We start from the raw sequence: 15,002 nt of genomic DNA, 5'->3' as shown, positions 1-15,002 counted from the left end.
CCCCATCTCCACAAAAAATCAAAAAATTAGCCAGTCATGGTGGTGCATGCCTTTAGTCCCAGCTACCCAGGGGGATCACTTGAGCCTAGGAGGTTAAGGCTGCAATGAGCCATGATCATGCCACTGCACTCCAGCCTGGGCAACAGAGCAAGACCCTGTCTCTGAAAAAAAAAGAAAGAAAAGAAATGATAGTGGAATATGTGGAAAAAGACATTGTAGTGTTCTGCGAAATTAAATTTTCTGTTCATTCCATTATTACATGTGCTTGAGATTTTAAGGGGCCATCATGTCTTTTTGTTTGAAGGAACTAGTTACAAAATAACATTCCAGAGACCCTATAGTTTATACTCAACAGATAAATCTAAGTTAATAAAACGTGTTTTCTTATTTTAAAACAAGGACAATTTCAAAGGATCAGTTTGAAAAGAAGAAAAATGATACCTTAGACCCCGAACCGTAAGTATATAGCTATTTCTTTTTTACTTTTAGTTTTGGTTTGAAATCGGTAAAGTTACTCCTTATGGAGTGGATTGTGGGTAAAAACATTGGAAATATGTTGCCGTAAGTGGAATTTCTGGTGTGAGGTTATCTTTTAGATATAGATTCTTTTTAAACTTAAACAAAATATGTATGTCTGTGTAACATGTTCTCTAGTTACTGGATTTTAACAATGATAAGATTAAATGGATGTTTTCGTTCTATGAGAACCTCTCTAATAATTTGATCATGGGTGTCTTTAAGAAGCCATTTAGCATGAATCTTTAGAGACCAAAGGTAGGAGTATTTGGTGGGGTAGTACTAGTAGTATCGTTTAAAGGGAGATACCAGAAAGAAAACCTCTTGGAAACTGCTTTCTCAAATAATGTAAAGCTTGGCACATGTTCTTGCCATTGTTAAGCACTTTTTTTGGTTGTTGTTTTTGTTTTGTTTTGTTTTTTGAGACAGTCTCGCTCTGTCCCCCAGGCTGGAGTGCAGTGGCACGATCTCGGCTCACTGCAGGCTCCGCCTCCCAGGTTCACGCCATTCTCCTGCCTCAGCCTCCCGAGTAGCTGGGACTACAGGTGCCCACCACCACGCCTGGCTGATTTTTTGTATTTTTAGTAGAGACGGAGTTTCACTGTGTTAGCCAGGATGGTCTCTATCTCCTGACCTCATGATCTGCCCGTCTCGGCCTCCCAAAGTGCTGGGATTACAGGTGTGAGCCACCACGCCTGGCCCTGTTAAGCACTTTTCTACAGTGATGAGTGAGAGTGCTGCATTTGCTAACCTTGCTTCATAACAGCCCCTAAAGAGACTTCAGAGTTTCTTCAGTGTGGTAGCCTCTTCCCAGGTCCCCAATGTAAAGTTCTGAGGGCACTCCAAATTGGCATGGCAATACTGGCTATTTTTTGTCCCCACGGTGAGCACAGGCTCCAGGAGCGTTGGCTACTTGGGAAATGTGGGCTGTGACTCAGCCAAGGCAAGGAACAGCAGATCCTGCTCTCCCTATCCTGACCCTCTCCAGGGAAGCCAGTGGCTAGAGTGGCAAGCACAGATTTCTACCCAGGGCACCTCTGGAAACCTAGCTTGACTTTTGGCAGGTTACTTCATCTTTACCAGCACCTGGTACACAGACAGGACAATGATGTGAAATCCTAGAGCTGTAGTCTTGGCGAGATGCCAGGGCAGAGCGCCCAGCCCTCTCATGACCATCGGATTGTTTTTCCTGACCTTCCACCTTTGTTTTCACATTGTGTCTTTCTCTCCTTGGCTTTATAGTTTCATTATGGTTTATATCTACTTTTCTTTCCTTTTTTTTTCCCCCCCGAGACAAGTCTTGCTCTGTCCCACAGGCTGGAGTGCAGTGGCGCAATCTCGGCTCACTGCAACCTCCGCCTCCCAGATTCAAGCAATTCTCTGCCTTGGCCTCCTGAGTGGCTGGGATTACAGGTGCCCGCCACCACGCCCAGCTAATTTATGTATGTATGTATGTATGTATGTATTTATTTATTTATTTATTTATTTATTTTTAATTTTTGAGATGGAGTTTCACTCTTGTTGTCCAGGCTGGAGTGCAATGGCACAATCTCAGCTCACCGCAACCTCCATCTCCCTGGTTCAAGCGATTCTCCTGCCTCAGCCTCCCGAGTAGCTGGGATTACAGGCATGTGCCACCACACCTGGCTAATTTTTTTGTATTTTTAGTAGAGACGGGGTTTCACCATGTTAGCCAGGATGGTCTCAATCTCCTGACCTCGTGATCCACCCGCCTCGGCCTCCCAAAGTGCTGGGATTACAGGTGTGAGCCACCGCGCCCAGCCTGTATTTTTAGTAGAGACGAGGTTTCACCATCTTGACCAGGCTGGTCTTGAACTCCTGACCTCGTGATCTACCCACCTCGGCCTCCCAAAGTGCTGGGATTACAGGCGTGAGCCACCGTGCCCGGCCAATTTATATCTACTTTTCAACTTCAAGATATATTACATTCAAGTAGTAGGTGCCAGGCAGAGGGAACACATGGATGAGTGAAGGGGTCTCCTTCCTGCTGGTTGTAGTCTAGAGAGACAGCTGGGTAATGGCACAGCCTGCAGCAGGAGACAGTACAAGTGAGTCCCAGACAGAAGGGACCCCGCCTGGGCAGAGCGGCATCACCACAGTTGGGCCTGGTTTCCTGGACAAGGTGACACTTAGTCGAAGCTGCAGAGCATTCTAGAAACAAAGGCATGAAAGAACACAGGTTGCTCAATAAAACTACAAGGCCCCTGGAGTGGGTGGTTGGTAGGCAGAGGTTAACTTCATGAAGGGCCATTACACTGTCTCTTGACATTTAGACTTTATCCTATAATGTGCTGAGGAGGTTTTGAAGAATAGCATTGGTTCTAGTGGAAGAGGGTCATCTTTGGTCTATGAGGTGAACTGATGAGAAGAGGAAAAGACATTGTTCTGTAGTAGAGAAATTAGTTAAGAGACACAAAGAAGGAGAATGCAAGAAACTGAAACCCCAATTAAAGCAAGAGCTTTTGGAGCTGGGCAGGGGGGCTTGCTGGGGAACTGAGGGAAGGGGAGACACCTAGTTGGCCAATAATAATTGGGAGTGGGAGAAAGGGAGAAATTCAAAATGGATGTCATGGGGTCTAGAATATGCAGTGTTTTTGTTTGTTTGGATTTTGTTTGTTGTTTTTGAAACAGGATCTTGCTGTGTCACCCAGGCTGGAGTGCAGGGGTGCAGTCATAGCGCACTGCAGCCACAACCTCCCAGACTCAAGCAGTCCTCCCAGCTCAGCCTCCTAAGTAACTGGGACTACAGGCACACACCTCCGTGCCCAGCTAATTTTTAAATTTTTTGTAGAGACGGGGTCTCCATATTTTACCCAGGCTGGTCTCAAACTCCCAGTAAAGCAGTCCTTCCACCTCAGCCTCTCCACATGCTAGGATTACAGGTGTGAGCCACTGCACCTGTCCCCAGTGCAGTTTTGGGGGGCACTCCTTTCCCCTGACATGGGAGGGAAGAGTTGAGAGCAGGGGACCTTTGAAGACGGCACAGGAATTGAGGAAGTTCTTGGCCCCAACCTTTGAAATTCTTAGCATAGGGAATGGGCTCAGTGGCTGAGTTTTCAAAGCCAGGGCTTGTGGAGGATAAGCACTGGAGGAAAGGAGTGCAGATTCAGAGCAGCTGCCACGTGGAAGGGAGAGGGAGCCAGACAGAGCAGGGCTGTCAGAGAGTGCCATAGGACCATGAACGGGTGCCGCCATTTTTGTGTGGTTTTTTTCGCAGTTTTGTGTGTGTGTCTTTTCTTTCCCTCCAGCAGACTGGGCAGAGAAGCCAGATGAGGATAGACCCATGGCTGAGGGCTTGCATAGCACGTGCAATGGACAGATTAAGGGGACAAGGGCAGGGGCACACTGTAGAGGGAGCTGTAGCTCAGACCTCAGGAGCACACAGGGAGTCACATTACTCACCAGTCCCTTCAGCCCCTCCTCGGAGGTATGCATTGTGGTGGCAGCAAGGGAGGGAGCTGACAAAAACCCAAGGTCTTGACCTCAAGGCATCTTGGCATTTAAGATTCCTGGGTTGAGGCAGTTCCTGGAGGTGACGGAGCCCTGGTGGGCTGTGGTTGTGGGCTGCCGTAGAACAGTCTGGAGGATTCGTGGGGAATGGGTGGTCCATCCTCTCGCTTCACCAGTGTTTACTTGAATAAATCCTTGTCAACTTGCCAGTAGGCCTGACACATTCCACCTTTTGTAACTGACTCAGAACTGGTGTTTTTGTGCCTCTCAGAACTGGTGTTTTTGTGCCTTGCGCCTAGCGTGGCTGCTCTGAACTGGCCATGTTTCCCATTAGTATCCTAAACAATTTTAGACTTAAGAGCCCATGTTCAGAACTCTAAAAGTATTGTTCTCTATTTTTTAAGTCAGTTTAGGCATGTGAAATCACCTAGAGAAGGCATTGTTCTTGAAAATGTGTAGCAGTGTCAGAAATACCAGCCTGTGAAATATGTATTTGTCACAGCAATTTTTAAAAATAAAGTTTCCTTTCTGGTTGCAAAGGGAGATTGGGAGAAAAGAGGAATGAAGCGCTTGTACAAAGAAAAGAAGAAAGCTTTTTCCTATAGAAGATATCATATGGATGCATTGTAAAATATAGCTGAATCAGCCAACACATGCATTAATGTCAGCACTACTCAAAGTAACCCAGAGAACAAGGTGTGGACGCACACACAGACTTCTACAAGTGACTCTGGTCTTGTGGTTCCGTGTGCTTTAACAGTGCGCCTTCTTTATCTCCTAGTTTCGTTGATTGCAAGGAGTGTGGCCGGAAGATGCATCAGATTTGCGTTCTGCACTATGACATCATTTGGCCTTCAGGGTGAGTAGTTTCCCCTGGCCTGGAGGGCAGTTCTGCACAGAGCCAGTGGCGGGGCAGTTGCAGTGGCTACTGCATCTCATTCATTGTTGTCAGCAAGAATTCAGCAATTAAGAGAGATGGCAGTTGGTTCTAAATTTAAGTTCGAAGTGTTTGTCCGCTTTAGGAATTGTGGAATCAAAGCAGTCTGCCTCTTCAGTCTTTAATTTTATAATAATGTGATTTAAACTGCCAACAAAATATCTGAATGCTGCATTTTGTTGGTTTGACAATTTACATCATTATATACAGTCTCATCATACCACTATTATTTTGCAGTTTTGTGTGCGACAGCTGCTTGAAGAAAACTGGCAGACCTCGAAAAGAAAACAAATTCAGTGCTAAGAGTAAGTTTCGGGAAGCTTTCTGTTTCCTGGACTGCACATTTTAGAAACTTGTAGAAATTGTCCCCATTGTTCTTTGGTTCCTCTCAACACATGGTTCTGAGGTTTGCTTGTCAAAGATTTTCGTTAGTTTTTTCCCCAGTACTTTGTATTTTTCTTGTGTCATCCTTAAGGAGAGCCAGGCCAGTCATGAGGGTAAGAGTGCAAGAATGTTCTTCAGGGGCTTCACTGAGAATAGGCAGCACAGCTGTGAGTCCCTGAAGTCTGTGCTTCTCAGAATGGTCATCTCAGCCACGGGGCTGCTGAGCACAGAGCTCAGAGCAGGACTCGCAGCCTTGGGCTGTGGATCTTCATCGAGTGTAAAACATCTCAGTCCACCCTTAAAGGGAATATTTGGCCTGATTGTTATATGAAAGTCAGCGTTTATGATCAGCGCATGTTTTAGATGAAAGGTTAGATGTACAGTAAACTTTGTAAATTCTGAGAAAATTTGTCAACAGATTATTCTCAAGTGGTTTAGACCTAAGACCCCTCACTCCTCGTGCGTGCATGTGTGGTGTAATGTTGGCCAGCACTCTCTAACCCTGGGCCCTATGTGGGCTGCCATGGGTCTGTCCTGTGGGTGCTGGGTTCTGCTACAGTGGGGCATGAGCCATGGCCTCTGGGAACCAGCTGCCACCCCGGGAGCGGTAAGAGCCTGGCCTGCATGTGGACTTGGCTGGACATGTTACTGCAGCTGATGGTGCCTGTGCAGAAATAGAAAGAACAACCTGTTACTGCTAGAAGTAACTTTGCATGAGTAGACTTTCTTTTTTTTTTATTTGAGACATTCTCGCTCTGTCGCCAGGCTGGAGTGCAGTGGTGCAATCTCAGCTCACTGCAACCTCCACCTCCCAGGTTCAAGCGATTCTCCTGCCTCAGCCTCCCGAGTAGCTGGGACTACAGGCGCCCGCCACCACGCCCGGCTAATTTTTGTATTTTTAGTAGAAACGGGTTTCACCATGTTGGCCAGGATGGTCTCAATCTCTTGACCTTGTGATCCGCCCGCCTCGGCCTCCCGAAGCGCTGGGATTACAGCCATTAGCCACTGCGCCCAGCTGACTTTTTTTTTTTAAGACCACATTGTTATCAAAAGTTTATGGTTATTTAATCTTTATAGAGTCAATTCTCAAGTCTTGGGATGGCCTTCTGCAGCTTGACGTGCCAGGCTGTCCTTTTGCTGAGTTAAGCAGCAAACCCACACAAGAAAGGCAACTGCAGCAGTGTTCTAACATTCACTTGCCTGCTGCTCCCTACAGCTGTCACCTTTCTCTGGCAGGACAGGTGACTAGCATGTTGCTCAGGAGATCCCCAACAGAACCAGGGTCATTTGGGGAGCTCAGAGTAGAAGAGAGATGGAAATGCTAGGATGGACCATGCACTGGGGGAAGGGGAGGAGGAAGCCACCCTGTAGACTTGAGACTGAGTCTTAATTCAAGTTCAAACTCTGTTGTTAACCAACATCCAAAGTTATCCTATAGCTTACACTGCCTCTGTTAAAAACTTCTGAAATATCACTCATTGATAAACTATTGTAATACTTTTCCTTAGCTCAGTTTCTCAGCTGAGCCACTGTGACATTTCAGGCCAGGTAATCCTCTGTTTTGGGGGCTATCCTGTGCATTCTAGGATTTTAGCAGCATCCCTGGCCTCTGCCCACTCAGTGCCAGTAACACCTTCCTCAACAATTAATTATGTCTGTCAGAAATGTCTCCAGACATTGCCAGATGTCCCCTGGAGGGGCACAGTTACCTTCATTTGAGAGGCCCTGCTTCAGAGGATTCATTCTGAGTGAGTTCACTAATGCATTTGAGCAAATTGGAAGTTCTTCCCTGGGCCAGAGGCTCAGTAGCCAAAACAGAGAACCCAGAGAACTAGGCCTCCGTAGAACAGTCATTGCCGGAAAGGGGCAGGAGGTGACTGGGCAGAATGGCACAAGTGGCCCCAGAGCAGATCCAGCCCCCCTCCCACCACAGCATCCAGAAAGACCCATGGGCATTCGGTGGATGAGCCCAAGATCTAGAAATGGAACATTACAGGAGAAAAGGGTCTAGGAGACTAGAGGTAGCTCTACTCTCAGTGTGAGCGTGTGTCAGCACAGGTGTTGTGGTGTCTGATCAGAGAGTAAAGGTATGCTTCCTTAATCTTGCATTGAAAACCACCTCCTTCGCATACACCATATGCAAAACCAAATTCAGGTAGATTAAAAGCGAGAAAAGTAAACAAAACTACAGATGCATTCAGGATAAAAGTAAGATAATAATTTTATTGTGTTATGAAAAGCCTGCCTTAAAAAGATACAGTCCAGAGATGAGAAAGGAAAAGGCACAAAAGGCCCCTGTCATGCGCCATGGATGAAAATATAAGTTGAATGCCAGAAAGCGAGGGGCACAGTTTAAAGTGTTCATTTTTAGATTTAGCAAGTCTACTTTCACACATGTATCCTATAAAAATATTTGCACATATGCATAAAGGCACATACAAGGACATAACTGCAGCAATGGCAAGGAGTGATGAAAAAGTAGGAACAGTGGCCAAATCGAGTGATAACAGAAAAAGAGGCTGCACCGTGAGGAAGGTGGCGCAGCGTGCACCGCAGTGAGCACAGCCTGCGCCTAGACCCCTGTACTGTCTGAGGCCACCTCTGGTGTATGAGTCATGTATGGATCACAGGTGTCAAATAGCGAAGTTACTCTGGAAGAGTTTTTTTTGTTTGTTTTTTGGGATTTTTTTTGTTTTTTTGTTTTGTTTTGTTTTGTTTTTTGAGACAGAGTCTCGCTCTGTCGCCCACACTGGAGTGCAGTCACGCGATCTCGGCTCACTGCAAGCTCCGCCTCCCAGGTTCATGCCATTCTCCTGCCTCAGCCTCCCGAGTAGCTGGGACTACAGGCGCCCGCCACCATGCCTGTAGTCCTAATTTTTTCTGTTTTTTAGTAGAGATGGGGTTTCACCGTGTTAGCCAGGATGGTCCCGATCGCCTGACCTTGTGGTCCGCCTGCCTCGGCCTCCCAAAATGCTGGGATTACAGGCATGAGCCATCGTGCCCGACCTAATTTTGCATTTTTAGTGGAGACGGGGTTTCACCATGTTGGCCAGGCTGGTCTCGAACTCCTGACCTCAGGTGATCCACTCGCCTCAGCCTCCCAAAGTGCTGGGATTACAGGTGTGAGCCACCGTGCCCAGCTTAATTTTGTATTTTAGTAGAGATGGGGTTTCTCCGTTTTGGTCAGGTTGGTCTTGAACTCCTGACCTCAGGTGATCCGCCTGCCTCGGCTTCCCAAAGTGCTGGAATTACAGGCGTGAGCCATTGTGCCCGGGCACATTTTTCTTTTTAAATCATTTTTATTCAGGTACAACTTATCCAAAAATCAGCACCACTGGTTTGTTTATTGCAGAAAAATGAAATTTAGAAGTTTGGTCTAAATTTTCCAGCTCGCTAAGGAATCTTCTAAAATTCCCAATTTTCCTATTTCTCACTAATGTAGGAAATATTTAAAAGCCAGCAAAGAAGAAAACATCTTTTAAAATCTCATTGTCTATACGTAATCACTAAGAACCTTTTGCAACTTCCCCTTAGAGTTTTTTAACCTGTATATGAGGAGTTCTCTGTCCTGAAGTAATGTCCTGCCTCTGGGTAGCTCCTGTGACAGTAGCCACCCGGGGCTGGCCCTGGGTGAGGAGGGGTGGCGGCGGGGAGGTGAGCCTAGGAAAGGCTGCCCTCGCCAAGGCTCGGAAACTTACTTCATGCACCGCACGAGGCGATGGCTCAGGGCAGGCTTGGATGTCGATACTTTGCCAGCTCCTGAGGCACCGGACAGGCTCTGGCCAGAGCTTAATTTGTTAGCCCTAGAACATTCCACGCTCACGTCAGACTCCATAGTAGGGACTTTCTCCTCAGAGCTGGGCAGGAGGAGCCCACTGAGGGTGTGCCATCTCTGCCCTCCAGGGAAAGCAGGAAGCAAGAGGGAAACATCCCTCTGCTGTGCCCTAGAGCCCCTGTCAATTTTGGACCCACCTCTATAGGTCTTCTGCCCTGTACTGTTAGAAAAAGATGCAGGTTACCTAGGCACGTAAACGGTTTTCAAGAGTGGAGTGCCTGAGATCCCAGAGTCCACCTTTCCCTTATATAACACTGCTGTCACAGGACAGATTAGATTTCTTCCGTGTTTAGAGAACATTAGTCCTTTAAAATATCAGCCTGTGCTGCAAAGTGGGGTGGATTCTCTAGTCTCAGTCACTGTTTCAGCAGTGCTGTTGAAGCCCTCTCACCTGCTCCTTCTGGACTTCCTAGGGCTGCAGACCACAAGACTGGGAAACCACTTGGAAGACCGAGTGAACAAATTTTTGCGGCGACAGAATCACCCTGAAGCCGGGGAGGTTTTTGTCCGAGTGGTGGCCAGCTCAGACAAGACGGTGGAGGTCAAGCCCGGGATGAAGTCACGGTCAGTGTGCCTGCTCTCTACAGTGCTCTGCGAGCAGTCCCCACGCCTGCTTGCCAGAACCTGCTCTCTACAAAGCTCTTGAGTTTGAGGTCATCCTTCAAAGACTTTGCAGCAGCGAATGCGTGCAGTAGCCCCCTCAGCTGCGGTTGTCCTGTCTGGGGTTTTAGTTACCCGATACAGTGCAGTAAGCTATTTTGAGAGAGAGACCACATAACATATTACAGTATACTGTTTATAATTGTCTTGTTTTATTATTGCTTATTCCTGTTAATCTCTTGCTGTGCCTAATTTATAAATTAAAATTTTGTGACCAGTACAGGTGTATAAGAAAAAACGCATAGAGGTTAATACTGTCCACGGTTTCCAGCATCCACTGCTGGTCTTGGAACATACACCCCGTGGATAAGGGGGACTGCTGTATAGCCAGTCCTCCTCAGAATCCCGTATTTCATTCACAGGGTGCAGTTCCCTAGTGAGGGAAACTGGTCAGAAAGCAGGTGCTCCCTGCTCCGGGGCTGATTGGCCCATAGGGAGGACTCCAGGCCACGGTCTGAGGAGGTGGCTATGCCTCCGCTCATTTGCAGTGGCCAGAGTTAGAGGAGCAGGCCTGGTGTGCAGAAGCACCTTGTCAGCAACAGCCTTTGTAAATGTCCGGCTCTGGCTTTTGTTTCAGGTTTGTGGATTCTGGGGAAATGTCTGAATCTTTCCCATATCGAACCAAAGCTCTGTTTGCTTTTGAGGAAATTGACGGCGTGGATGTCTGCTTTTTTGGAATGCACGTCCAAGAATATGGCTCTGATTGCCCCCCTCCAAACACAAGGTAGTTTTCCAGCTCCTTCCGGAGTGTGTCATTCAGTGAGCTGTGTTAGGATAGACCAGGGCCCTTAAGTGTCCCAGAGGAGCCTGTGAGCCTTCATAGGGGATTAAAGTAAATCAAACCACAGTTAACTAACCAAAGTAGTTAGTTTTGTTTTCCATTAAACTAGCGGGAAATGAACTGTTGAGATGACTGCAGTTAGTGTGTTTTGTGTGGCAAGTTTGTGTGGGACCCGCTCTTACCTAAGGCAGGTAAACGTGGGGAGTTGGGATGGGACAGCCTGGCACCTGAACAGAGGAAGTAGCTCTGCCACGAGGGACTTCATGTGCAGTCAGGAACCTGGGCAAGAGGGAACTAAAAGTGGCTTTTCTCAGTTTGCCCTAACTGTGGCTCTCTGTGCCGAGTGGTGCCATTCATCCTTTTGTTCAGTGATGAAAACTGAATTCCATTTAACTGGTTGGCAGCAGGGTTGGTGACCGGTTGGTTTTTGGTTTTTGGTTTGTTTGTTTGTTTATCACATCCTGTTTGGTGGCCAGTGTAAATACCATCAAAACAAAAACTGGCCAATCACAGCACTGTGGGAGGCCGAGGTGGGAGGATCACTGGAGCACAGGAGTTTGAGACAAGTCTGGGCAACAAAGTGAGACCCTATCTCTACAAAAAATAAATTATCTGGGCATGATGGTACATGCCTTGTCATCCTAACTACGTGGGAGTCTGAGGCAGGAGAATTGCTTGAGCCCATGAGGTTGAGGCTGCAGTGAGCTGTGACCACATCACCACATTGCAGCCTGAATGACAGAGGAAGACCCTGTGTAAAAATTAAACTTCCAGGGTGTTTTTTGTTGCTTGTGTTTGATTTCAAATTTGAGGGATACCCTGAGTTAAACATGTGCCTCCTTCCCACAGGCGTGTGTACATTTCTTATCTGGATAGTATTCATTTCTTCCGGCCACGTTGCCTCCGCACAGCCGTTTACCATGAGATCCTTATTGGATATTTAGAGTATGTGAAGAAATTGGGGTGAGTTTGGATTAAATTATTTGGAACTAGTAAAAACCCTTTATTTTTTACTGTATGTTTATTCTGTGAAATAATGGGTATTTTAAGTTTTATGTGTTTTTATTTTTACTTCCTAAGATAAATTCAGAATCTCCAAAGCTCCTCTTTCCAGGTGCTCCCCGAGCCTCACAGGTCTGGCTCCTGGGCACGTAGCAAGCTCTTTCCCTACCTTTACTTCCTTTTCATTCCCTTTTTTTTTTTTTTTAACTTTATTGAGGCAAAATTTACATATCATAGAATTCCCCTTTTTTGGATGTATGATTCAGTGGTTTTTAGTAACTTTACGCATTAGTGCAACTATCACAAGTCAGTTTCAGAACATTGTTATTGGCCTATAAGATCCCTCCTGCTGCGGTGGATCATCTGAAGTCAGGAGTTCAAGACCAGCCTGACCAACATGGTGAAACCCCATCTCTACTAAAAATTAAAAAAAGGCAAGGCGCAGTGGCTCACACCTGTAATCCTAGTACTTTGGGAGGCCGAGGCGGGCAGATCACAAGGTCAGGAGTTTGAGACCAGCCTGACCAACATGGTGAAACCCCGTCTCTACTAAAAATACAAAAGTTAGCCGGGCATGGTAGCATGAGCCTGTAATCCCAGGTACTCAAGAGGCTGAGGCAGGAGAATTGCTTGAACCCAGGAGGCGGGGTGTTGCAGTGAGCTGAGATTGTGCCACTGCACTCCAGCGTGGGCGACAGAGCAAGACTCCATCTCAAAAAAAAAAAAGAAAAAGAAAAATACAAAAAAATTGGCTCACCCAGTCTGTAATCCTAGTACTTTGGGAGGCCAAGGCAGGTGGATCACCTGAGATCAGGAGTTCAAGACCAGCCTGACCAACATGGTGAAACCCTGTCTCTACTAAAAATACAAAAAATTAGCCGGGCGTGGTGGCAGGTGCCTAGGGTAATCCCAGCTACTCAGGAGGCGGGGGCAGGAGAATCACTTGAACCAGGGAGACGGAGGTTGCGGTGAGTCAAGATCATGCCATTGCACTCCACCCTGGGCAACAAGAATGAAACTCTGCCCCCCAAAAAAAAAGAAAAGAAAAAAAATTTTCCTCCTGCCCCTTGCTGTTAATCCATCCCTGCCCCAGGCGACCACTAATCTACTTTGTCTCTCTGAATTTGTCTTTTGTGAAACCTTTGTGTAAACGGAACCCTGCAGTGTATGCTGTCTTGGGTCTGGCTTCCTTCTCTAGCACTTGGTTTCTGTACTCTAGACCTGCCCCATTCGCTTCTGAAACTTGAAAAGGTTAGGGGCATTTGATCAAAGTATCTTGAACAGAATGAATGAGGTTTATGTTGACATTGACCCTTGGAGAGAAATAGTCAACTGAACTGCCTTTACAGTGCACAGGAGGAAGGGGATGGCATTGCCTTGATGAGCCATCATATTCCCTGGTTCTTTAATGAGGCCTCAGGTTTCCTTTGCAGCCTTGGCCCTGCCCTGTGTGTGCACCCCGAGGGAGAAGTGTTTCAGGGCCAATTTGCAGGCTTGCATTTGCTCAGGATAAAGTTCCAGGCTTGCCCCCACCACACCCAGCCTTGTGGGCATTCATTCTCTCTCTCTGGTTACTTCTGTCCTGGCTTTAGTCCTTGCTCCTCTGCTATAACTCCTTAAAGGCAGGGCCAATTTCACTGGCACTTTCATCTGACGTGTGTGCGTGGGTCCTGCAGGTACGTGACAGGGCACATCTGGGCCTGTCCTCCAAGTGAAGGAGATGATTACATCTTCCATTGCCACCCACCTGATCAAAAAATACCCAAGCCAAAACGACTGCAGGAGTGGTACAAAAAGATGCTGGACAAGGCGTTTGCAGAGCGGATCATTCATGACTACAAGGTACCGGTGCTGAAGGAAGGTGGTGGCTTTTGTCACAACTGAGTGAAGGATATTTGTGTGCCTTTTTCTTGCATTCGCATACTTGTTAATTACCTTCACTTATGAGGATTAGAAAGCAGAAAAATAAAAGCCTAAAGTGAGAACTTAGAAGCATTTTCTTCAGCTGATTGAGGCTTTCCCCTGGCCGTCTGAGAGCAGCACAGTTGGAGCTGTTTCCATCAGTGGGCATTGGGGCCTGTGCATCACTGTTGCACACATAGGGGCTCCAGCACTGTGGTGGGGGGTGCACATGTGTGGGGGTCTGCTGCACTGTGGTGGGGGGGCACACATGCATGGGATTCTGCCACACCGTGGTGAGGGGCGCACTTGCATGGGGGTCTGTCGCACCATGGTGGGGGGCGCGCGTTCATGGCCCTCATGTCACTGTTGTGCTTTGCCCACTCAGGATATTTTCAAACAAGCAACTGAAGACAGGCTCACCAGTGCCAAGGAACTGCCCTATTTTGAAGGTGATTTCTGGCCCAATGTGTTAGAAGAGAGCATTAAGGAACTAGAACAAGAAGAAGAGGAGAGGAAAAAGGAAGAGAGCACTGCAGCCAGTGAAACCACTGAGGTACAGACCCTTCTCTGAGCCCCACTGCCCACGTGTCCCGTTGGAGCTGCAGGGTGGCAGGCTGGGAGGCGCGTGTCGACTGTTAGGTCCTTTCTGTGGTGGTGTCTCCATTCACACACGTACATCGACACCACCTGCAGCACAGGGCGTTGGTGGGCAGCAGTGTGGGCTCTGCACTCTCTGCACAGTGGATGCTCTGGGGAGCTGGGGGTCCACTTAGACTCGGAGAGGGAAGAGAGGAAGACAGAAAATGGGACATGTGGCAGTCAGGACACAACCCGCTGATGTAAAAAGTGAGTCGAGGAGGCACAGGGTTGCCAGGCCTTGTCCCCATGTTTGGTGGCCACTCCGCACGTGGTGCTCATGCCCTGCTGCCCTCTCTCCTTGGCGCTGCCCCTGAGTGCCAGGCAGTGCAGACTGAGCCAAACAAAACCCCATCCCTGGCCGGGCACAGTGGCGCACACCTGTAACCCCGCACTTTGGGAGGCCGAGGCAGGCGGATCACAAGGTCAGGAAATGGAGACCAGCCTGGCTAACACAGTGAAACCGCATCTCTACTAAAAATACAGAAATTTAGCCGGGTGTGGTAGGGGGCACCTGTAATCCCAGCTACGAGGGAGGCTGAGGCAGGAGAATCACTTGAACCCGGGAAGCAGAGGTTGCAGTGAGCCTAGATCATGCCATTGCACTCCAGCCCGGGAGACAGTGCGAGACTCCGTTTCAAAACAAACAAAACCCCATCTCTGCCCCCAAGGGAGTGGCTGTGTCCTGGTAGGATGTGAAACAAAAAGAACCCAGACCCAAGCATGGTGTGCTCTGAGCGTGGCAGAGCTCTGAAGGGGAAGGAGCCTTGGGGAGGTGACGTGTGGGCCAGACCCGCCCACCACAGGAAGGTGCTGGAAGAGGACCCGCCAGGCAGTGGGAGGAGGCGCGCCGTGTACGGGTTTGTGCGGCTGTCTGG

General features: G+C 47.9%; 1 protein-coding gene across 11 annotated transcripts in view; it reads left to right on the top strand.

Annotated features, from left to right (window-relative positions):
• CREBBP (CREB binding protein) overlaps nt 1–15,002 on the top strand; it is a 154,894-nt gene that overhangs the window by 129,837 nt on the left and 10,055 nt on the right. For all 11 annotated transcript variants that reach the window (XM_063655077.1, XM_063655076.1, XM_054455748.2 and 8 more), the window contains 8 exons: nt 400–456; nt 4,769–4,846; nt 5,162–5,229; nt 9,557–9,707; nt 10,381–10,527; nt 11,434–11,547; nt 13,263–13,428; nt 13,874–14,041. In XM_063655077.1, the coding sequence (XP_063511147.1) occupies nt 400–456; nt 4,769–4,846; nt 5,162–5,229; nt 9,557–9,707; nt 10,381–10,527; nt 11,434–11,547; nt 13,263–13,428; nt 13,874–14,041 (949 nt within the window). The remainder of the gene's footprint in view (nt 1–399; nt 457–4,768; nt 4,847–5,161; nt 5,230–9,556; nt 9,708–10,380; nt 10,528–11,433; nt 11,548–13,262; nt 13,429–13,873; nt 14,042–15,002) is intronic.

Source organism: Pongo pygmaeus, chromosome 18 (assembly GCF_028885625.2).
Source record: "Pongo pygmaeus isolate AG05252 chromosome 18, NHGRI_mPonPyg2-v2.0_pri, whole genome shotgun sequence".
NCBI classification, from domain to species: Eukaryota; Metazoa; Chordata; class Mammalia; order Primates; family Hominidae; genus Pongo; species Pongo pygmaeus.
The sequence above is the reverse complement of the archived record's forward strand: the minus strand, read 5'-3'. Positions and strand labels throughout refer to the sequence as shown.